Source organism: Lepus europaeus, chromosome 6 (assembly GCF_033115175.1).
Source record: "Lepus europaeus isolate LE1 chromosome 6, mLepTim1.pri, whole genome shotgun sequence".
Classification (NCBI taxonomy): Eukaryota; Metazoa; Chordata; class Mammalia; order Lagomorpha; family Leporidae; genus Lepus; species Lepus europaeus.
The window spans coordinates 125,795,240-125,819,013 of NC_084832.1; the positions used below are offsets into that span (position 1 = coordinate 125,795,240).

A 23,774-nucleotide genomic window follows, 5' to 3' on the forward strand; every position below is an offset into this window, starting at 1 on the left:
ACCCTCCAATGGCCGCCACGGTAGCGCGCTGCGGCCGGCGCAGCGCGCTGTTCCGATGGCAGGAGCCAGGTGCTTCTCCTGGTCTCCCATGGGGTGCAGAGCCCAAACACTTGGGCCATCCTCCACTGCACTCCCTGGCCACAGCAGAGAGCTGGCCTGGAAGAGGGGCAACCGGGACAGGATCGGTGCCCCGACTGGGACTAGAACCCGGTGTGCCGGCGCCGCAAGGCGGAGGATTAGCCTGTTGAGCCACGGCGCCAGCCGATAATTAAATATTCTATTCACAGATATTAACAATGAAATCACTCTTTAGGTCTGTAAGTTTAAAAATAAAGCCAGGACAAAATGTAGTTTAAAAGTAGTTTCTTGGGGTCAGCATTGTGGCCTAGTGGGTAAAGATGACACCTGCAATGCTGGCATCCCACATGGATGCTGATCTGTGTCCTAGCTATTCCACTTCGATCCAGCTCCCTGCTAATGACCTGGGAGTTCCTGGGCTCCGGCCACTGGGCTCCTGGCTTTGGCTTGGCCCAGTCCAGTCACTGTGGCCGACTGGGGAGTGAATTAGTAGATGGAAGATATATCAACCTCTCTCTCTGTATCGAAGACTGTCAAATAAATAATAACAGAAAATCTTAAAAAAACAACTTCTCTTAAATTTATTAACACAGGATTTCACACTATTTAGTGCTTACATTTTTCCATTGTACTTCCTGCAATCCCACTCATTTGAAAGTACATCTTGGGGCTGGTGCTATGACGCAGTAAGTTATCGCCCTGGCCTGAAGTGCCCGCATCCCATATGGGTGCCGGTTCTAGTCCCAGCTCTTCCTCTTCCCATCCAGCTCTCTAGATAGCCTGGGATAGCAGTAGAAGATGGCCCAAGTCCTTGGGCCCCTGCACCCACGTGGGAGCCCCAGAGGAAGCTCCTGGCTCCTGGCTTTGGATCGGTACAGCTCCGGCTGTTGCGGCCAATTGGGGAGTGAACTATGGGATGGAAGACCTCTCTCTCTCTGTCTCTCCTCTCTCTGTGTATAATTCTGACTTTCAAATAAATAAATAAATCTTTTAAAAAAAAGTACATCTTAAATTAAATCTAGACCAAGGTTCTTACTAAAATCATTAGCACATATATTATCATGTAGAAAATTCTTTTTAAAAGGGATTTGTTTATTTATTTGAAAGACAGAATTACAGAGAGAGATAGAGGGAGAGAGAGAGCTCTTCGATCCATTGGTTCACTCCCCAGATGGCCACAACAGCTGGTGCTGAGTTGATCCAAAGCCAGGAGTCTGGAGCTTCTTGCAGGTCTCCTATGTGGGTGCAGGGGCCCAAGCACTTGGGCCGTCCTCCACTGCTTTCATAGGCACATTAGCAGGGAGCTGGATCAGAAGTGAAGTATCCAGGACTAGAACCAGTGCCCCTAAGAGATTCAAGGATGCCAGCTTGGCAGACCAGGGCTTTAACCTTCTGTACCACAGCGCCTGGCCCCCATGTTGAAAATTCTATCATCTAGTCCAATCACGCCAATCACTTTTTGAACTAAGATCGACCATCTCTCGTTGTAGTCAGTATTGCTTGTCAGCAAATTATTTTGTACTTGAATTCCAAAGTGGATGTTGGAATTTTACAAAGGTTTAAATCAGGGCCTCAAGTTCATGAGACGTTTTTACATTTCAGTTTTTGTAATCAAGACATGGGATATTAAATAAAACATTCTTGGCTGGCGCCGCGGCTCACTAGGCTAATCCTCCGCCTGCGGCACCGGCACCCCGGGTTCTAGTTCCGGTCGGGGCGCCGGATTCTGTCCCAGTTGTTCCTCTTCCAGGCCAGCTCTCTGCTGTGGCCCAGGAAGGCAGTGGAGGATGGCCCAGGTCCTTGGGCCCTGCACCCCATGGGAGACCAGGAGAAGCACCTGGCTCCTGGCTTCAGATCAGCGCGGTGTGCTGGCCACAGCAGGGCGAACCAACGGAAAAAGGAAGACTTTTCTCTCTGTCTCTCTCTTTATCACTGTCTAACTCTGCCTGTCAAAAAATAAAATAAAAATAAAACATTCTCAACAGAAGTAAAAAATAAATTCCAATCTGAATTTTTAAATTATTTTTCCTAAAAGTAAATATGATCATTTAAAATATTAACTAGGGGCTGGCATTGTGCCACAAATGGTAAAGCTACCGCCTGTGACACTGGTGTCCCATATGGGCTCTTGGTTGTGTCCTGGCTGCTCCACTTCTGATCCGGCTCCTTGCTAATGGCCTGGAAAAAGCAGCGGAAGATGGCTCAAGTGCTTGGGTCCCTGTACCCATGTGGGATTCCCATAAGAAGTTCCTGGATCTTGGGCTGGTGCCGTGGCTCATTTGGTTAATACTCTGCCTGCGGCGCCAGCATCCCATACAGGTGCTGGGTTCTAGTCCCAGTTGCTCGTCTTACAGTCCAGCTCTCTGCTGTGGCCCGGGAGGGCAGTGGAGGATGGCCCGGGTGCTTGGGCCCCTGCACTTGAGTGGGAGACCAGGAGGAAGCACCTGGCTTCTGGCTTCAGATTGGCGCAGCGCTGGCCGTGGTGGCCATTTGGGGAGTGAACCAATGGAAGGAAGACCTCTCTCTGTCTCTCTCTCTCTCTCTCTCTCTCGCTCTCACTGTCTGTAACTCTGCCTGTCAAATAAAAAACCAAAAAGTTCCTGGATCATCCTGGCCTGGCCCAGCCCTGGGCACTGCAGCTATTTGAGAAGTGACTCAGCATATGAAAGATCTCTCTCCCTCTCTCACTCTCCCCTTGTCTGTAACTCTGACTTCAAACAAAAAATAAATCTTTCTTAAAAATGAGAAAAATATTAAAGATAGAGAGTTTATATGAACAGAGTTAAAATTTGCTAATAGAAAGTATTGGCTTGTATTTTTATCATGATTTCCTATTATGAAAAATTAAAATTTATTTCTGAATACTAATTTCTAAGGAAATTCCCTATTGTTCTCTAAAGTTACCTTGCACAGGCTCTCAATGCAGTGCAATTTTCATTTGTGACCTGGCAACAATGCAGCAGAGATCAAAATCCTTTTTTCTCTCTGCTTTCTGAGGCAGTAACTGCTCTGGACTGAGCCACTGTGCCTACCTGTCTTGATTTCCCCTCCTTTCCAAATGCTCCTCCAAGCACTTAACACAAGGAATAGGAATTCTGAGTTGTTTTATGTTACTGTGATGGCAACACCCAGAAGATCCTTGAATATCATCTTACTTTGAAGTTTAGCCTTGAAGCCACCACTTCTCCAGCTGGTGTAATTATGGGGACATTTTCACAAATAATTCCATGATCCACATCAATAACTTTTCCTATAATCGAGGAACAGTTTAAATTACAAAAGCTGCTAATTAAACAACTTATAGTGAAGCACAACAGTAAATTCGATTAGAAAGATAATTCACAGTAATAAATCATTGAAGCAAAATGTGAAGACATTTATAACTGAAGCAAAGTTCAATGTAAATTTACATATCTGACACATCTATTTGGAAAATCTGAGAAACATTATTTTACAATAATCAAATGTCAACATAATTATGACAGCAAGGCTAACCTTACTCTAATATAACCTGACCATACTTTTTATAATTCCTCTATATCTCTAATCTTTCCTACAGAAAAAAAAAAGGACTGCAAGAAGGGAATTAAAACAATGAGCAATACAATTTTCAGTCATATGACAACCAAACTTACGTTTAGAAACAGGACAATGAAAAACAATATGACAATAGCAGTAATTCTTTTAGCTGAATTTTAAAGACAAAGAATTGCTACTGCCATATGTGCAGTTTCCAAAAATAATTCTGGAAAGTTTTGTCCTAAATAAAAGTAGCATAACATTGATTTTTATGGTAATGTTAGTCACCACTCCTCAAATTGCAATCCTAATTTTAGGGATAGCTGCTTCAATAATGTTGGTTATCTAAATATTGGTTCCTTGTAGCTATTAATAGCTATCTTCTAAAAAAATCTGTTTTGTTGAGAAACACTCAAATATAGAAAAAGTATGAAAACAATTGACTTAATACCTCTGATTGCCAGTGTGTCACTGAGAGGTAACTCTATGTCAACCCCATTCCTGCCATGGTTTTCAGGTTCTTGAATGACACTGGCTCTCTTATAAATGCCTCTTTTTACTTCATCAAAGACCCAAAACATATTGTACACTCGAGCAGTATAACCTGCTAATTCAGTGATCTAAAATCAACACAGAGAGATAAAACAGAATTAGCACATCCAAGACAGACTTTTAGATAAATACGTAATGTAAGTTTGTTCTTTCTTTCTTTCTTTTTTTTTTTTTTAAAGAATTTATCGGGGATAGCACTGTGGTACAGTGGATTTAAGCTGCTGTCTGTGACACTAGCATCCCATCTGGATGCCAGTTTGTGTACCAGTTACTCTACTTCCAATCCAGCTCCCTGCTAATGCACCTGGGAAAGCAGTAGAAGATGGCTCAAGTCCTTGGGCCCCTGCACCTATGTGGGAGGCCCAAAAGAAGCTCCTGGCTCCTGGCTTCAGATCTGTTCAGCTATAGCTGTTGCAGCCATTTGGGGGCATGAACTAGCAGATGGAAGACCTCTCTCTATCTCTATCACTCTCTGTAACTCTGTCTTTTAAATAAATAAATAAAGTAAATCTTAAAAAAAAAGAAGATGGCCCAAGTTGCTGGGTCTCTGCCACCAATGTGGAAGACCCAGATGGGGTTCCAGGCTCTTAGCTTAAGCCTGGCCCAATCCCAGCTATTGTGACCATCTGGGGAGTGAACCAGCAGATGGAAGACTTCTCTCTCTCGCTCCCTCTTTGTCTCCCTTCTCTCTCTGTAACTGCCTTTTAAGTAAACAAATAATTTTTTTTAAGAAAAGGATTTATTTATTTGAAAGGCAAGAGCATCAGAGAGAGAGAGAGAGAGAGAGAAGGAGAGAGAATTTTTCATCTGCTGGTTCATTCCTCAGATGGTCACAATAGCCAGGGTTGGATCAGGCCAAAGCCAGGAGCCAGTAACTCCAACCTGATCTCCCATCTGGGTGGCAGGGGCCCAAGTACTAGAGCCATCATTCACGGCCATCTCACGCACATTAGCAGGAAGCTGGATTGGAAGTAGAGCAAAGGGGACTTGAACTGGCTCTCCAAAATGGGGTTGCTGCTTAACTCACTGTACCACAACGCCAGCCCCCCATATTAACTTCTGGATTTAATATTTAAGATTCTATTTGATTGCTTAAGAACCAGGTAACACATGTGATAATTATGACGAGTGACAGTAAAAAGCTTATCGAGAGCAATACAGCAACATGTCAATGTAAGTCTGTTTGGAATTGGAAAACATGTGAAAAACCACCCACTGAAGTCAAGGTTTAAACTGAGATGGCCACTGTGGCACAGCAGTTTGTCACCACTTGAGACACCCACACCCCATATCAGAGGTCTGATTTAAGTCTCTGCTGGTCTGCTTCCCATCCAGCCCCCTGCAGACAGGCCTAGGAAGCTACAGATGATGGTTCAAGTGCTTGGGCCCTGCCACCCATGTGGGTAACCAGGATGCAGTTCCTGGCTCCTGGTTTAAGCTTTGCACAACTCTGGATGTTGTGGCTATTTGGGGAGCAAAACAGTTTATGGAAGATCTCTGTATCTTTCCTCTTTTCACTTTGCATTTCAAATAAATAAATATTTACATAAATCAGTAAACAGATAAATCTTTAAAAGGAACAACAGAAAAACAAAATTAAACATGAAGTTTGTAAAATGTTAGTGAAAATTAAGAATCTTTCAGTCAAGTTTCTGATTTGGCTCCTAGTGATATGACAAATTGCATTTCCAGAAAATTAGAAATTTTGTGAAAGCCTTAGGTTAATTCAATAAAATGATGATTCTTTAACTTTGGCACTATTTTGTTCTATTTCAAATCTCAGAATAACATGTTTTTTCTTATTATGAAATCAACATTTCAGATCCAAACCAATTGCTGAAATTCCTTTTGGGCTAGAGAAATAGCCGTGCGAGAGAACACCAGTATTGAAAGTGAGCTCAGTTAAAAGCTTCTAATCTTTTTCAGTACAAATCCCACAATCCAGCTTCCTTGCATGCTAAACATGTTTTCTAAGCCCCAGGGGGAAAGTGAGATATGCAGTTTTTAAAAGGTAAGATTAGATGATAAAAAGACACAATCTCTGCATTAGCCCTTCAGGCTGGGAGAACGATGGTGTGCTCCTATTCTGCCAGCTGTCCAATTTGGGTTCATCTCCTGCTGCTTTTCTATCAAGGGAACACCTGCTGTGAGCGACAACTCGTCTATGGAGACCATCTTTCCCAGTGAAAAGAAAAGCACAAATTTAGGAAACTAGTACCACTAAGTAGGGTATGTCACCAATAAAACGTTTCTCCAACAATAACTGAGGGACTAATACAACAATACTGACATTTGTGTAAGAGTTCTGTGTGTGTAGAACTTACGCAGTAGATTGGTAAGCACTATCCTTAAAATGTCTTCAAGTTCATGTGTCTATCGAGTGAAGGTCTGAAATGACACTCCTATTTTATTTCTACATGATACTGTTAGGATATTTAGAGGATCATTTCTAAAATGTTATGTCAAAGAAATGTTTTGAGTTCTCAAGCAAAAGAAAGGACAGCTAGGGATTAAGGAAATAAAGATCAGGAGAACACTGGGCAAATATAACTATTTGTAGAGAAAAAAAAAAATCCCTAAAACCGAAAGTAGAGAGCACTTCAAGAAGGATGAGGAGGCAGTGGGTTAGTAAATCAGGACAGAGGGTGGGACAGGCAGTGTCTGGAAAACAACAAGCACGGCCCGGGGCAGATTCCTTCGAGATAAAAGACAGGAGCTCTGCCCTCCAACTTGCTCCTTCTGCAGCTAGCACAGGCAGCATGGTGTTTTCAGATGATGGCACAGTGGTACAAAACTTTTTTAAAGTGAAAAATTCTAGATTCAAAGCAAATTCAGGCAAAATAAAGCAAAGCAAAGCCATCTAAGTAGAGGCAATGGAAAAAGACTAATGTCCTTTCTGTGAGGACTTTCTTAGAGGGCAGAGTATTTTCATGTGAGAAAAACAGAATTTTCATTTGTCATTTATTACATCAGAAAATCTACCCCAAAGACTGCTTTTCCACATAATCAAAATTATTACTTGAAAAAAATGTTTTGAGTTGTTTAGATACATGGCCTTGAACAACTAGCTTTACTCCTTTAAAACAAAACACCTAATTAAATTAATCAGTTTTTGTAGACTTAAAAGTTCTGTCAGCAAATCACAAAATTTTAATTCTTCTACACAGTTTATTCAAGTCTGATTTAGTAGGCAGCTAAATTTATAATGATGATCTAGTAATGTATATTGATAGGAAAGTCACAAAAGTAATTCAAAGTGAGAACGACTGTTCAAGAGACTATTGTATAATATCCAAACTGAATAAAGTGATTTTAACTTTAGCCCCATGGTATCTGTAGGTCTTATTACCATTCTTTTAACAGATATTTGTTAACTACATAAATATTCCAAGTATTAAAATAAATATTAGGAATGTAAAGATGATTAAGACCATTGCCTGATTTGAAGGCACACATGGTCTGGTGCAGGAGACACAGTCAATAATGTGTCAAATACCAGAAGTGGACAGTGGTGACCACAGAGAATGAAGGGGCCGACAAGAGGAAGAACTGAATTGCAAGGTTTGATATGTGGTTGTCCAGGCTTCAACAACCCAGAACGGGTAAAACTTGTAAGACATGCAATATAATAAGCCAACAGGTTAGTATACATTATTTTGAGTTTTCTATATGTATGAACTTGCAGTGACCTGACATAGTTAAGACTGTCATCATTCCCATCTTATGTATGAGGAAACAGTCACAGATGTGTTAAGAAAGTTTACCAAGGTCACATAATTTATAAGTATGGAAGCAAGAATGTAGATTAAGGCCTTCTGGTTCCTCAGTCTGTGCCTAATGGGTCATTTTAAAGATTTATTTTGAAAGAGAGAAAGGAAGAGACAGACAGACACACACAGAGAGAGAGAGAGAGAGAGAGAGAGAGAGATCTTCCATCCGCTGGTTCATTCTCCAGATAGCCACATGGCCAGGGCTAGGCCAGGACAAAACCAGGAGCTCCATCCTGGTCTCTCACACGGAGGGCAGGGGCATGAGCACTTAGGCCATCTCTGCTGCTTTTCTCAGACCATTAGCAAGAAGCCAGATGGGAAGTGGAACAGACAGGACAGGCAACTGCTTTAACTGTCATGCTACAGTACAGGCCCCCCTAAGATATTATTTTTCATAGAGTGAAGATGTGTTTCCAGAATACCAAGGGTACCTGCTCATTTACATTTTGCTTGAATGTCATTTATGTTATCTTCTTTCCTTCAAATGAGCAACAAGAGATGCGAGTACCTCTTTGTATGAAGACATGATCCTTTCAATAGCATCAGCACCAGAGGCCAGTAGATTCCGTGCAGTGGTAAAGGCTTCTGTCCGTTCACTGACCATAGCTTGTTTGGGGCCATCTTCCAGGTCTAAAAGCAACCAGATATTAGTTTTTCATTATATGAACAATTTCCTAGTAATATAATTAAATGTGCAAATACAGTATTTTTACCACGTTTTATTAAACTTTGTTTTATTTTATTGTTATACTATTATTATTTTTTAAAGATTTAAAAATCTAAAAATCAGCGCAGCTCCAGTCGTTGTGGCCAACTGGGGGTGAACCAGCAGATGGAAGACCTCTCTCTCTCTCTCTCTCTCTCTCTCTCTCTCTGTGCCTCTCCTGCTCTGTGTAACTCTGACTTTCAAATAACTAATTCTTAAAAATAAATAAATAAATGAATCTATAGGGCTGAAATTATTTTCATTTAGCATGCTTTTAATCTTTTCCACATCTAAATCCCTGGTCTTACTACATTTGGGCAATAAATATTACTAACTAGAACATAAGCCAACATTTCTGGTGGTCTCTTCCATGGAACTGTACATTAGGTGGCCATTATGTTGTGCTTCCTTCTCAGCCCTCCGTCAACACTCCAGCTGTGTCCCAAACATACAGCACTCTGTTAATTTTCTGGTATTTTGCATAGGTGATTCCTTCAAGCTTTAACATACTTCCCTCCCTTTTTTGCCTCTTTTCCCTTCCCCAAGAGTTAGCTCTTTAGTACATGTTTCCCTGAAAACTCTTGTCTGTCCCTTCTAGTGGACAGTAACTTCCTTGAGGGTCAAGAGTAAAAGTTTTATTCTTTACTCCTAATACGCAGCAGTGTTTAGCACATGGTACTCCACAATGTGTGCTGAGTGGATGGATGGATACACGTTCGCATGTGTGCGCGTGTGCATGAATGGATGGACATCCCAAGTTATCGTCAGTGTGGAACCAAAAGTTCAGAGTCGGGACTGAATTCAGATGCTACAACTTCATGGGGAAGCAACAGGCAGAGCAAGGCAATTATCTTCCCCACAGCTGCTTTTCCCCTATAAAATAGTGAAATACCAACAAAGTCTCAAACAGCATGCACAATACATGAGGTGTCACATTCACTGCTGTATGTCAGCTGTTACATCTTCTCCAGATATCATTGCTATTACCGAACATCTACTCAATGTTCACCTGTTCTCCAACATTATCTTCTCCAGACCACTACTTTAATATTTCTACCAACATGATTCTTTACGAAGTCCTTCCGTAATCTCATTTCAGATTAGATGTTGCAGATTAACAGATAAATTGGTAATGATAATTTGATATAATTTTTTGACTTACAGGTTTTCTCCCCCAAAGCAATGCAAATACATAATTACATAATTATCAAATATTTTAACTTTACTTGCTTATAGAGAACTAAGCTACTTTTTAAAGGGATCTGTGTAAAATTAACTCAACAGATATTTACTAAACATTAAATATGCAAGAAGCTGGGCAAAATACTGTGAGAAATATTGGGAAAATGGGATTTTTAGGTTCTTTCGTTAGCTTACAGTTTAGTAGCAGAGAGAAGAAGAATTCATAAACAACTAACTGCAGGATGGACTATGATGAGAGTTAATACCATAAGATGTTTCTTGCTGCGAGAGACAGGAAATGCTTCATGGAGGAACAAATTTTGAGGGAGGCCTTGAAAATGCATGTAAGTGTAACAGCTCCTAAGAGCAGTGGCACAGAGAAGGGAGATGGTAAGGAACACTGCTCGGGTGACAGAAGGGTGGTCAGGCTGCAGTGCGGTGGCTTCAGGCCACTGTTTCACTGAGGATCAAAATCATCGTGAGTTCACGGGTTCCTTTTGAGCACCGTCTGGTGTGTCCCCTGTGAGTCCTGCTGTTAATCACCTTTCTAGAGAACTACCACCGGCCCCCTGGAGCTAGTCAGTCTCCCTGCAGAAGGCAAGGAAGGCTGATGGGCACTGCTCCAAAGGGTGAAGGATGTGATCAGGTAAACAGACTGCTATCAGCATGCAGATGCTCTTGAAGACACATTCAAATGTGTAATAATTTAGGTAGCCACACACACACACACACACACACACGATTCTCAGAGGGTCCTCAGTGAACTGCTGTATTAGTTAAAGCATTAACAACAGGGCTCATAGGGAACGTGAGTGCGGATCTAAAACGATGTTATGAATGTGGTTAAGTTTAAAGGGTTGAACTGTAGTTTTTACTGACAGCCTCTGCAGAGGAGCAAAAAGATTTGCCCAGGACTGCTGCTTGGCGTAGCGTGGCAATTTCCACGTTGCTCTGGCGGATGATGCCTGTTGGGTTTCCTTCATGCTTGTGGCACTGAGTTCACAACAGCTTTCCTGAGATCTGATGGGACTTATTCTCCTGGGGACTCTTCCGTATGTACCTTGAGAGCAGTGCTGGCAGCATTTGTCTTGCACACAACAGCCAATTGCCTGACCTCCATGACAAGGCCAGGTTCTTTACTGTTGGAGATACAAACCCGTGACCTAAAATACTCACTGATTTTGTATCTTGGAGCAGCACATAGTTTATCTTTCTCACCAAATGTCTGAACTACTTTGGCGAAAGGTAATTCTTTTAGGATGAAACATTACACCTGTGTATTTTACTGCTGCTTTGGAGTTCTGACACTAATATGCATGTGTGAAAACCTGCCCACATCGCTTGCTGTTTCACTGAAAAGGTGAGGAAAAGACTGAAAAAGTAACGTAATCATTATATGTTTATCAAAACCCCCAGAACTGTACAACACAAAGAGTAAACCACACCTTAAATTATGGGCTTCAGCTAATGGTGTATAAATGTTAGTTCATAACACAAGACGTAAACAGTAGGGGAAGTTAACAGGAGAGGGTATCTGAGCATTCTGTACTTCAGAATAAATTTGTTTATGAACCTAAAACTGATATAATAACAAAGCATAGTATTTAAAAAATATTATATCTCTGTACTTTTTTTCTTATAATCTGAGTTTTTTTTTTTCTTTTTTTGTTATCTTTGTGATCTTGACAAATCTCAGGAAAAAACTGTGGCTTTAATTAACCACAAACTGTTTATAAACATCAATTCTAAATTGATTAAAGATCTGAATGTGAACTGCAAAAACCAGTAAAATTCCCAGAAGTTAAACCAGGAGAATATCTTTGCAATCTTGTTGTTTATGATTGAATATTTCTTAAATATGACACAAACTCACTGATTACAGAAAACTTATTTATAGATTGGACTATATGAAAATTATGAACTCACCTTGCAAATCATTAGTAGAGTGGAAGTGCAGACAGAATAGGGAAAAGTGAGATTGTGCACGTGTGCCTGTGTATGTGTGTGTGTGTCTATCTGACAAAAGAATCTGAATAATACAAAAGAACTTTGACAAATCATTAAGAACAAACTGGCCATTTTTAAGATGAGCAACAGCTTAAATGTATTTCATAAGAAAACAGGGACCGGTGTTGTGGCTTAGCAGGTTAAACTACTGCCTGCAGCTCCAGCATCCCATCTGGGCACCAGTTTGAATCTCTACTGCACCCCTTCTGATCCAGTTCCCTGCTAATGGCCAGGGAAGTCAGTGGAAGATGGCCCAAGTACCCGGGCCCCTGCACCCACATCGGAGTCCCAGAAGAAGCTTCTGACTCCCGGCTTCAGCCTGGCCCAGCCCAGGCCATTTCTGCTATTTGGGGTGTGAGCCAACAGGCGAAAGACCTCTCTTTCTCCCTCTCTTTCTCTGTAACTCTGCCTTTCAAATAAATAAAATAAATCTTTGGAAAAGACAAAAAGAAAACACTCAGTGTTTGCTGAAACAATTACTGTTGTCTGAACGACTGAGGACTGTGAACCTAAGCAGGAGAAAACACAGATTGGAGAGAGAACCTGTGTAATTGTTGTTGGAGGGGAAAAGAAAAACAGTACTGTAGTAGGAGGGTGCTTCGAGAAGTTCATGGAAATGGAACTAAATGACAAAGTAATGTTCTGGTGCAAAAAAATTTGTAATCTACTTACAGTTTTTACATAAAATGTGTTTTCTCTGAAGTTCTTGAAGACTCCACCTGTATACATACATATACATGCGACAGACATATAGAGTAAACTTAGATATTACAGATTATTTAGAAGCTCACTCTTGGTTAACGATCTGTCTCATGAATTCATTTCTTCTATGAAATTATTACACTGCTGCTTTCGTTAAAAAGTTTCCTTTTGAAAGAAGCTTTTGGGGATATTTTGCCTCATTTGCATTGATGTGATCATTGTGATTTCAATAGAAAATGTTAGCATTATTTCTTTAACATGGTATACTCAGGGTTTTAGGATGTATTTTCAAATATCTTATAACACCATGTCAAACAAACTTGTTATATTATTTGCGTACATTGTTTACTTCATACTGGTCTCTGTGGGGTTAATTTGTCACCATTAATAGCTGCATTTTTCTCTGTTCTCTGTTGAATTCTCCAGGGTTTTCTAATATCAGTGCACCCAAGCACCGCTAACAGAATAACAAAAAATTCTGTCTCAAATATATATTCTATATGAAACTTTTAAACGAGTAGCATTATTTTAATGAACACATGATAATTTTGTCAAATTTATTAGTAAAACTAATTTTAATGTCATAGATTTTAAAAATGTCATTTCTTCTCTAATATTCCTTTGAAAAGGTATTTTGTTTTATTATGATAGGATTATGGGTAAGAATCCTATTACCAGCAACACCTTTATCATACAAATGTTTTTAATGATTTTTTAAGTAAAATTTGTAAATATAAAAATCAAACTCCTTTTCACTAGTGGTTAAATATACTCTGTTAGGCAGCTCAGCTGTGGAGTATACTTGGCTTATGTAGCATAGCACTTACCATAAAAGACTGACAAATCATAATTTACTAAAAGGAACATCTTTAGGTTAAGAATAACTCAGATTTTCCAAGTGTTTTTGTGATGATTGGTTAAAGCATTGAGTCAGTGTTTCAAAACATTAAAGCATATTGCAATTTTTAAACTTGTTTACGTCAGATCCTTCAAACAAAAACTATTAATCCTTAATTCTACACCAGAATTACCTGTAAAACTGTGAATCCTGTGGCATCATTCTTAGTGCTGCCTTTGTTTCCTAGGTAATGACTGTTGGCGCAGGTCAAGGAAAACCTGCTCTGTTCTTTGAAATCCTTACCAGCACACCCTCAATGGCAGTCTCCCTGAGTCTGGTTTCCTAGATGAGGAAACTGAGGCCGAGAGAGTCTCATTAATGCAAGAAGAGGACCCTGCTAGCAGAGGGGCCCTCAAGTTGCGTCGAGCTCAGTCTCCCTGCAAAGCACGCGCTTTCCCCAGCTCCCTTAACACTGAGGCCAGTTCTGGCCCAGTGATTTTTAAAGAGAGAGGGAAGGGTGGTTTCATTTTGGGTGAAAAGCAGAAAATGTTGCTGCTTCAATTAATTTCCTCTGTTCCTGCCAACCAAGACTCAAACTGCTGTCCAAGGATTAACCAACAATTGAGCTTCGTCTTTCTTGCCTTTATCTTTCTTGGTTATTCCAAAGGATGAAAAACGTTTGTAAAAACTGTTGAGAGAGTAACAGGATAGAAGTGGATTCTCACAGCTCCACACTGCCACCCTGACACCCTCTTCCAAATCCTGCTACACAGGAGATTATCCATATTACCCACAAGTCAGGGAGACCTCTTACAGCATTTGAACACTCCTTGAAACCATTGCTGCTTGCTTAGGGGAGCCAACTAACTTCTCAACTCACAAATCAGGACAAGTTCAATGACGCATTGTTTATGGACTAAACGAATGGAATGTGCAGAAGCAAAGTTGACTATCACACAAGAGGGGAGCTTGTGTCATATTCTTTCTCAAGGTATTAATGTATTTTGGAGCTAAAAGTGTAGAATCGTGCAATCTTAAACTGCTCAAGGTCAGTGTCCAGAGACACTGCATCAGAGATCTCCGAAATGTCTCCAAAGCGGGACAATCTTTTGAACCACTTGTCTCCTTTTTCCCATAGTGCTGGGCTTATGACTGGACATGCCGAAGTCGGCCATGGTTTCTGACTATGAATATTTAGAGAAAAGTGATGGTTCTTACTTTTACTCATACAAAACTAGCAATGACACCTTGAAGAGAAACAATGTCAAGCATATATTCGCTATTAAGCTTAAATGCCATTACCACCATCTGCAAAGCCAGTTGCAGTGATAATAGGTATAGCCACCATAATGAGTCCGCTGCTGCTCCACACATACTTCATCAGGAACTGCTCGATCATGATGTACCACAGGCGCTTGGATAAGATAAGGTTCATCTGGTCCACCAGAGCTCTGTAACTCTTCTGGAGTTGCTTCATTTCAACCTGCAGAGGAGAAATGAGAAGAGGATGAACTCGCAGGAGCAATACAAGTAAATACCGTGTGTGCCATCTTCCTGAGCTCACAGTTTATTGTGAAAACAAGTTACCTGTCCCACCATTCTGGGTTGGTTTGTTTGTTTGTTTGTTTTATCATGAGCAAGCCAGAGAGGATAAAGGATTATAAATCAGGTCTTTTGATGGCTATTGTCTCCACCTTATAACTGAATATCAATCAAAATTGTGCTCAAAAACTCAACTGCTACGGACCACTTTGAGGTGTTTTTCCTCTCCTGAAAGCTCCCCTCCATGCCGCTCTGGCTTGGGGTCTCTTCAAAAAAAAAAAAAAAAAAACCACAAACAAACAAACAAACATTTAAAAAAAAACACTGTGTGTTTGAGAATGTTCTTTAAGTATATGCAGATGCTACTTTATTTTACTTAGTGTAGCATTATGTATGAGTCGTAATAGCCAAGGCTAATAGCAGAATTAGTAATTTTTATTTAGGTTTGGTTACACCTATATTATAAAAAATTATTATTCTCAGTGAACATAATGCTAGGTATAAAGTGCATGTCAGTGATTTACAATTTGATTTTAAATGATGTTATAAGGTGTTAAAACTAAACAATACTCTAATATATGACTGAACAATGTTTGAGCCATATTCTTCCCTATCATGTGAAGATAAACACATGACAAACTTATGCATAAACTCCACTTTTGAACTATTTCAGTTTATTAGATTTTTGTCTTTTATGCAAGAAGCCTACAGCACACCATAAATAACCTCACTGGGTTCAATGATTCAAAAAGAATGACAAATCAATATGATGAAAACAGCATATGAGGCTAATTTTCATGCTGGAGTAGAAATCCTACATGTGCCTTAAATTTTCTGCAGACTAGCTCTGCTGTTTTAAAAAGCCCGGTAATTACCAATGCATTAAAAATTAAACCTTTCTGCTTCATCATTAAAATAGCAGCTTCAACTTCATTTGTCAAGTCATCCCCTTCAAAATTTCCATCACAGTCAATATTCAGTCATGGACTGTGGGTTTATGTAATTGGGCTAATTGTGTTAGAGACTTGCTTAGTCTTGAAAAATCTTTACTTGTAATGCTCTAGAACTTCTTTTCCTCTCATTCCCTCTCATCTCAGCTCTTCCTGTCATTTCAGCTTTTTCCTCAAAGCTAGACACAATTTCATTCCAGTGTCTTTTAAAGTCTGTGTCACAATATAGTATTACACATGGAACACAAGTTCTGGAAATGCTGATTTATGAGACTCTGTGCTGAGCTTTCCAGTATGTAGGACACTCCATTGCTGGCCAGACATGCAAAATTGTCAACATTTTCTCCCATGTGGAAGCTGGGTGTTCCTCCCTCTTGGCTCATGAAAGAAACCACTTGACAACCACAGAGAATACCCAGACCACCACAAGTGTCCCATCTCGGTGCAAACGTGTTCACTCCTGTTCTTCAAATACATATTTCCTTGTCAAGTGCCAAACCATTTACCGGCTCAGGATGTAAATTTGGGGCAAATGCTTTTGAGATAATTATGAGCATACTAACAGTAAGTAACTGAGGCTAAGTAGACTGCTTTTTAATTTTAAATGCTGAAAATGCTAACTCTCATGAAACTTTAAGAAAGTTTGCATTGTCTCATTCTTCACCAGCCTGTGATGAAGACAGGCCCACGACGCCCGTATCTTAGTGCGGGTTGAGAAGTGGGAGGAATCAGACGCTCATGGGGTGGGTCTGTCCTCAGGACAACAGATGGTGTGGGGCAGGTTGAATGGCCTCACGCTGCACCTGCCACCTTGTTTTCTGTCTTACCTTGTGTCCTCTGTAAAAGGCAATTTCCTCCACGTTGGCGATAATCCTGGAGTGCACGTAGCGCAGGTAGCCCTTCCTGTGGGCCTCTTCCGCCACCAGTTTGCCAAACCTGGGCGAGCAGGCCTTTAACACCCTGGCCGTGGCGTAGACCACCAGCCCCGCCAGCACGGTGGGCCCGATGGGGCTGGCCCCTCTGGACCTGGCGGTCCGGATGAGGGTGTAGGACGTGAGGATCACGTCCAGGATGGGCTTGGTCAGGTTGGAGTACAGGTGGGCCACGGACTGCGAGAACATGGTGATGTCGTCGGTCAGGGACTGGTCGGGGTTGGCCAGCCTGCCGTCCATGTGGACCACCTTGTAGTAAGTCTGGTCGGCGAAGTAGGTCTGGTAGGCGCGGTCCACCAGGCGGGTCCTGCAGGCCAGCGCCAGCTTGCATTCCAGGTAGCGGATGGCGCTGTTGACGAAGGTGGCCGGGATGGCGATCATCAGCCACTTGGCCAGCTGCACCGCGAAGGCGCGCGGCTGCTTCTGCACGATGCTCCTCACGATCCTGCCGTCCAGGCCGGCCACGTAGATGGACACGAACGTCCTGGAGACCAGCGCCGCCGAGTGCAGGCACAGCCACCCCGTCTCGGGGCTCACGAGGCTCGGGAAGAGGATTTTCCGAAGCGCCAGGAGCTGGCGGAAGAAATCCGCGTCCAGCGCGGGCGAGCGCCGTCCGCAGCCGCTCCCGGCCTCGGGGCAGCGCGGCGGCGGCGGCGGCTCCGCGGTGGCCGCAGCCCGGCGGGCGGCGGCGGCTGCCGGCCGCAGGCGCCTGTCCAGCAGCGGGTACAGCGTCTTCAGCGCGTACGCCGCGGCCAGCAGGCAGGCAGCCCTCCGGGCGGCGCTCGAGCGGGGCCATCTGCCCCGGGCGGCCGCCGCGCTCAGCATGGGGGTCATCCTCCTCAGGGCGCCGCGTCCAGGGAGCAAGCTCCGGCGGGGGCTCCGGCAAACCCCGCAGCGCCGCGCAGCCCGGCGCGGCGGCGCCGCTCGCCGTCCCGCCTCGGCCGTCCGCCGGGGCCGCCGGGCTCGCTCAGCCGCATCCGTCCTCCGGGAGGGTCCCCTCCGAGGCGCCGGCCGCGCCGGGCTCCGCCCGCCAGGGCCCCTCATTGGCTGCCGGGGCGCTTCCCTGGGAGCCTGGAAAACGAGGGGAGAGAGCGGGCGAGCGAGCCGGAGGCGCTGGGGCCTCGCACGTCGGAGCGGAGAGAGTTAAACGTCTATTTTGGGAGAGGTCGGACGCGGCCGGGCGCCGCCGCCGCCACTGAGCATGCTCCGCGCCTCCGAGCCCGCGCGAGTTTGAGCAGGGACCCCGACGCCGCGGGAGAGCGCGGCGGGGCGGGGGCGGGGGGCGGGGGCGAGGGGCCGGGGTCGGGGGGCGAGGGGGGCGGGGCCGGGGGCGGGGGGCGAGGGGCCGGGGTCCGGACTCGGGGCGGGGGGCCGGGGTCGGGGGGCGAGGGGCCGGGGTCGGGCCTCGGGGCGGGGGGCGAGGGGCCGGGGGTCGGGGCCTCGGGGCCGGGGTCGGGGCCTCGGGGCGGGGGGCGAGGGGCCGGGGTCGGGGCCTCGGGGCGGGGGGCGAGGGGCCGGGGTCGGGGCCTCGGGGCGGGGGGCGAGGGGCCGGGGCCGGGGCCGGGGCCGGGGTCTCGGGTCCGGGGTCGGGCCTCGGGGCGGGGGGCGAGGGGCCGGGGGTCGGGACTCTGGGAGGGGGGCGAGGGGCCGGGGGTCGGGACTCTGGGAGGGGGGCGAGGGGGCCGGGGTCGGGACTCTGGGAGGGGGGCGAGGGGGCCGGGGTCGGGACTCTGGGAGGGGGGCGAGGGGGCCGGGGTCGGGCCTCGGGGCGGGGGGCGAGGGGCCGGGGCCGGGGTCGGGGCGGGGGCCTCGGGGCCGGGGGCTGGGGTCGGGGTCGGGGCGGCCGAGCAGAGGGTGACCCGGGGGGAACGCGAAGAGCCGACTGCCAGAGCCCCGCTCCTTCTGCGGTGCGCCCGCTTGCTCCTGGGGTTTCTCGGAAGGTTCCAGAAGCCCTCAGAGGCGTTGTAACGGGGGATTTGCCTTGCAGAAGTGAGTGGGCAGGAAGTCTGTGGTACCCAAAGCAGGTCCCAGCTGCACCCGGCGCCCCTTCCCCGCTTCCCCGCCGGCCTTGGGGTTACAAGCCCGGCAGCCCCGGGTGGCTGGTGAAGTTAGCAGTGCACTTGTGTGTATTTGCAAGGTGAATGTGGGTTAAAGCAGTGCCTACTTCTGTTAGGTAGGTTTTCTCAACACCAGACAGGTCATTTGCAAGTCCAACTGGAATTGCATGACAGAAATAGCTTCCCTAGGAGCTTTTTTTTTTTTTTTTTTTCCCCCAAGAATTCCTCGTTTTCTGCCAGTTTCTGTTTGTTTTGTTTAGGCTTGGAGGTGTTACTGGCTACTTCCTATTGCCATTTTTGTTATAAGAACCAATAGTGTTTAAAAATAAGTCCCTCATATCCCTAATAAAGGATTTAAAGTGCGTGACAGCTAAGTAAACTTTTGCCCATTTTTAAAAAATACAGAGTATTCGTTAGGCAAAGGCTGGGTGTATTTTTGCAAGTGGGAAAACCATTTTTGCCCCGCCCCCAATATAAATACACATTTCTGGTTGATGGGAAGCTTGGTAACATAAGCATTAAGATAGAAGAGGGCCCCGCTGGCGCTGTGACACAATAGGGTAGGCCTATTCCAATCCAGCTCTCTGCTATGGCCTGGGAAAGCAGTGGAAGATGGCCCTAGTCCTTGGGACCCTGCACCCACATGGGAGACCCAGAAGAAGCTCCTGTCTCCTGGCTTCAGATCAGCTCAGTTGCAGTTGTTACAGCCATTTGGAGAGTGAGCCACAGAATGGAGGACATTTTCTGTCTCTTCCTCTTGTCTGTCTCTCTTCCTCTGAAATAAATAACAATAAAAAAAGAAAAGAAGGAAATGCCTGTGTGTATCAGTGTTAAAAAAAAATAAAGAACAGGGTTTGGAGCATTGCAACTGGTGGACCAACTCTAAACTGCCACTTATATCACCTTTAAGTAAAAACAATTTTCACAGTTTAAAAGTAGTTGAAACTGTGATGTAGAAGTTATATGAAAAATTTCCATGTTGGTAAATACATTTTATTGAGACAGCCACACCCATTTATTTACTTCTTGTCCATGGCTTATTTCAAGTCCCAGTGGCCAGTTGAATGGTTGCAATGGAGACTGGCCCTTCACAGAAGCTTGCAAACTTCTGTGTTAGAATAGAAAACCTGTCTCCATGCTGAATGATCTTCATTATTCAATTTGTAGTGATTAATAACTATTCTCATTTTTATAAGTGACAATATTCTTAACCTTTTATTTATCTATTTTTAAAGATTTATTTATTTGAGAGACAGAATTATAGGCAGAGAGAGGAGGAGATGGAGAGAGATGTCTTCCATCTGCTGGTTCACTCTCCAAATGGCCACAAAGGCTGGAACTGAGCTGATCTGAAGCCATGAGCCAGGAGCTTCTTCTGGGTCGCCATGTGGTACAGGGGCTCAAGCCCTTGGGCCATCCTCCACTGCTTTCACAGGCACATTAGCAGGGAGCTGGATCAGAAGTGAAGCAGCTGGGACTCAAACTGGTGCCCATATAGGATGCTGGTGCCACAGACAGAGGCTTAACCTACCAGGTCACAGCACCAGCCCCTAGTCTTAACCTTTTAAAACTCCTCTTTCTTATGTACTTTTATTAATTTGAAGAATCATCATAGATCTTTTCATTTGTTTTAGTCAATTTAGCAGATTTATTAATACTTGAATCTCAAGTTCCCGCAGGCCTCCTTGATAGTTGCTTTGTTAACAGCACTGTTACTTCATTATGACTAAGCCTGGATGTGGAGATCATAGGGCCATAATAGCTACTGTTAAATGTTGTTATTCAGAAATTCTTGCTTTTGATTTATGCAAAATAAGATGGCATTACATTTGTAAGGTGAATCATTTGTGTCACATCTGACATGTAAATAGAGAAAGGTGAATTGTGCCAGGTCGAGGGTCAGGGTAAATCTGACCCTGGGTGATGATGGCAGGATGTTCAGTCAGGCGGGGATGCCTGGCTCAGACAGCAGCTGGCAGTGCAGGAGAGTGACTTACATCACCAGCAGCCAAATCAGGGATGGAGCGGGGCAGTGGGAAATGTAGAATCCAAGAATTTAATAACACGTACCTGCAGGCACATCAGTGACCGTCTCATAATGAGGCTGGGAGGTAGGAAAAGCTGCTAATGCATGGCGACAGAGACTTGGGAATGAAGAACTGGGTATAAGGAAAATGATCAAGATAGAAATTTCGTTACCAAAATCGCGGTAGTAGGAGAGCTGAAGGTCAGTTATTAAAATGTGGAGTCTAAGCTCAAGCCTCCAGACAATTCTAAGGAAAGATTCAACATAGAAAGTCATCGAGGCACTTAATTTAGGAAATACACGACTCTTGAGAGACTAAGATTTTCAAAGTGCTTCTTTCACTTTTGTTTTTTAAATTGGCTGTATGTTACTAAAGCAAATTCCAAACTAGGAGAGAAAAAGGAGGTTAAAAAATTCACTAGTAATTGTAGAAAATATACTTGGGCCTAACTTCCATTCAAGCTTCTCAGCTTGTATTTATATGTAAAAACATTAAAATTTTCTTGAGGGAAGAAGTTATCTTAGGAAAAGAAATTGAACATGACAAATAAAAACCTCTGAAAGCAATAATTTATAAATCACTCTGCTCTCAACTATAATACCTCCTACAAACAACCATAAACATACAAAAGTAGTGTTAAATAGATATCACACATATTAGAGAATATATATTAGAAAAATATATATGAATACTTTGTAAGCTATAAAACATCAGAAATATTGTAATACAGATAATTACACATACATCTATGTGAGTTATACAAATATGTGTATACTATAAACTATGTACTATATATTTAGGTTATAAATCATCAGAAAGTAAACCATTTTTAGAAATAAGTACAGGCCGGCGCCGCGGCTCAATAGGCTAATCCTCCGCCTAGCGGCGCCGGCACACCGGGTTCTAGTCCTGGTCGGGGCACCGATCCTGTCCCGGTTGCCCCTCTTCCAGGCCAGCTCTCTGCCGTGGCCAGGGAGTGCAGTGGAGGATGGCCCAAGCCCTTGGGCCCTGCACCCCATGGGAGACCAGGATAAACACCTGGCTCCTGCCATCGGATCAGCGCGGTGCGCCGGCCGCAGCGCGCTACCGCGGCGGCCATTGGAGGGTGAACCAACGGCAAAAGGAAGACCTTTCTCTCTGTCTCTGTCTCTCACTGTCCACTCTGCCTGTCAAAAATAAAAATTAAAAAAAAAAAAAAAGAAGTACAGACCATTTGTTTAAGGATTAAAATCTCTGACTGGATTTACTTCTCAAAAATTTTGAATAGTATTTCATGTGTGCCATACTGCTTTCTTGAACTGTTTCCTGTCCCAAGGTAACACTAATTGCCCTATTGCCCCTAAAATAGAATAGTGTTTGATTCTTATATTAAATTATATTAAAAAATATAATTTTTTAAAGATTTATTTTTATTTATTTGAAAGACAGTTACAGAGAGAGGTAGAGAGAGAGATTTTCTATCTGCTGGTTCACTCCCCAAATGGCTGCAACAGTTGGAGCTGTGCCGCTCTGAAGTCAGGAGCCAGGAGCTTCCTCCAGGTCTCCCATGCGGGTGCAGGGCCCAAGCACCTGGACCATCCTCCACTGCCTTCCTGGGCCACAGCAGAGAGGTGGATCGGAAGAGCAGCAGCCTGGACTAGAACCAGCACTCATGTGGGATGCCGGCGCTTCAGGCCAGGGCTTTAACCCACTGTGCCACAGCACCAGACCCAAAAAGAGATAATTATTTAACAAATTATTTCCCCTTCTAGTTAACTTAGTCAACATATTTTAAAACTGTGAAAGCTGGAGAGGATGGTACTCAGGGCCCTTGCCTTGGTGGTTTAGTAGCCAACAGCTACTCTGTGCCCTAGGCTAATGGTCTCTGCATTGTGGAACACACTGGAATGGACACACCTCTTTAGGGTCAGTGCCCCAACCCCACGTTTGCCCTTTCCATTTTTTCTCATTCCAGCAGTGACTAGTCCCTAGGCAGACATCACTATGTTGGAGACATAACCCTGTGACGACCATTTACTACTTCCTCAGGCTCGCCGGGCCTGAGAGGTGGAAACTTGCCAGGTGCGGCCTGGCCGGCTGCTGCCGCCCAGCGCCCGCCATGGCCGCACCCGCACGGAGGCCCCGCCCAGCCGCAGCACCGGAAGCCGCAGGGGCTATCGGGAAGCTGGGCTCCGGGCTAGACCGGAAGCAGCCTGTCCGCGCTCGAGGCTCTCCGCAGGCCGAGCCCGTGGCCGGAAGTGTGCTGGGGACGCAGAGGCTGCCGGGAGGCTGCGCCTTAGGAGACGCGAACTTTCAAGCGGGCTGTTCAGAAGATTCGAGAACATGAATTGGGTCGGGGGCTCCCGGTAAGTGGTGTAGGTGAATCCTGAGAGGAGCACCCTGGGAGCCGGACACAGGTTCCCGCCATGACGCCCCTCTCGCAGGCCCTGGTGGACAGGGCCCGCCTCGGCGGGAAAGAACTTGCTAGGAGGGCGCCCTTGAGCGTCAGGCGGCTCCGAGGGCAGCTCGGCCTCTCCGCACCCTGCAGGCCTCACCCACGGCCGCCCAGGGCGAGCTTCGCCGCCTTGGGGCTCTCCGGGCCTGCGAGGCCTGGGAGCACCTGCGCCCTGCCGCACCTGCCCGCGCCTCCTGTGGGCTGTGTGCAGCCTGCGTGGGTGTGGGCGGTGCTGTAACGGCTCAGCCAGGCGGTGCTAAGTGCGCAGCAGGGCGTAGTATTCTCGGATATCCAGATAATGATTGGTTTTGAAAAGTGAGGTGAGCACTTGTTCCTTGAATAACGAGAATTCGCAGTGCGATTTACACTTTATGATTAATCCCATAAGGCATGATAGATTGACAGTTTGGCCTTATGTGAACCATCTCATTGTTAACCTAAATTAGGCTGGAGTGGAAATCATGTGGGCCTGTGATTT

General features: G+C 44.8%; 2 protein-coding genes across 3 annotated transcripts in view; one reads left to right on the forward strand and one right to left on the reverse strand.

Annotated features, from left to right (window-relative positions):
* ABCD2 (ATP binding cassette subfamily D member 2) overlaps window positions 1-17,612 on the reverse strand; it is a 51,674-nt gene extending 34,062 nt beyond the window's left edge. The window contains exons 1-5 of one of the 2 annotated variants that reach the window (XM_062195534.1): window positions 16,674-17,612; window positions 14,657-14,837; window positions 8,428-8,549; window positions 4,049-4,217; window positions 3,234-3,328 (exon numbers count right to left, since the gene is read on the reverse strand). In XM_062195534.1, coding sequence (XP_062051518.1) covers window positions 3,234-3,328; window positions 4,049-4,217; window positions 8,428-8,549; window positions 14,657-14,837; window positions 16,674-17,612 — 1,506 coding nt within the window. Of the gene's footprint in view, window positions 1-3,233; window positions 3,329-4,048; window positions 4,218-8,427; window positions 8,550-14,656; window positions 14,838-16,673 lie in introns of those variants that run through there. The other variant, XM_062195535.1, reaches the window with a different exon arrangement.
* A 5,655-nt stretch (window positions 17,613-23,267) lies between these two features.
* The window catches only part of REDIC1 (regulator of DNA class I crossover intermediates 1), a 97,920-nt gene continuing 97,413 nt past the window's right edge, over window positions 23,268-23,774 (forward strand). The window contains 1 exon segment of the mRNA XM_062195236.1: window positions 23,268-23,530. Coding sequence (XP_062051220.1) covers window positions 23,268-23,530 — 263 coding nt within the window.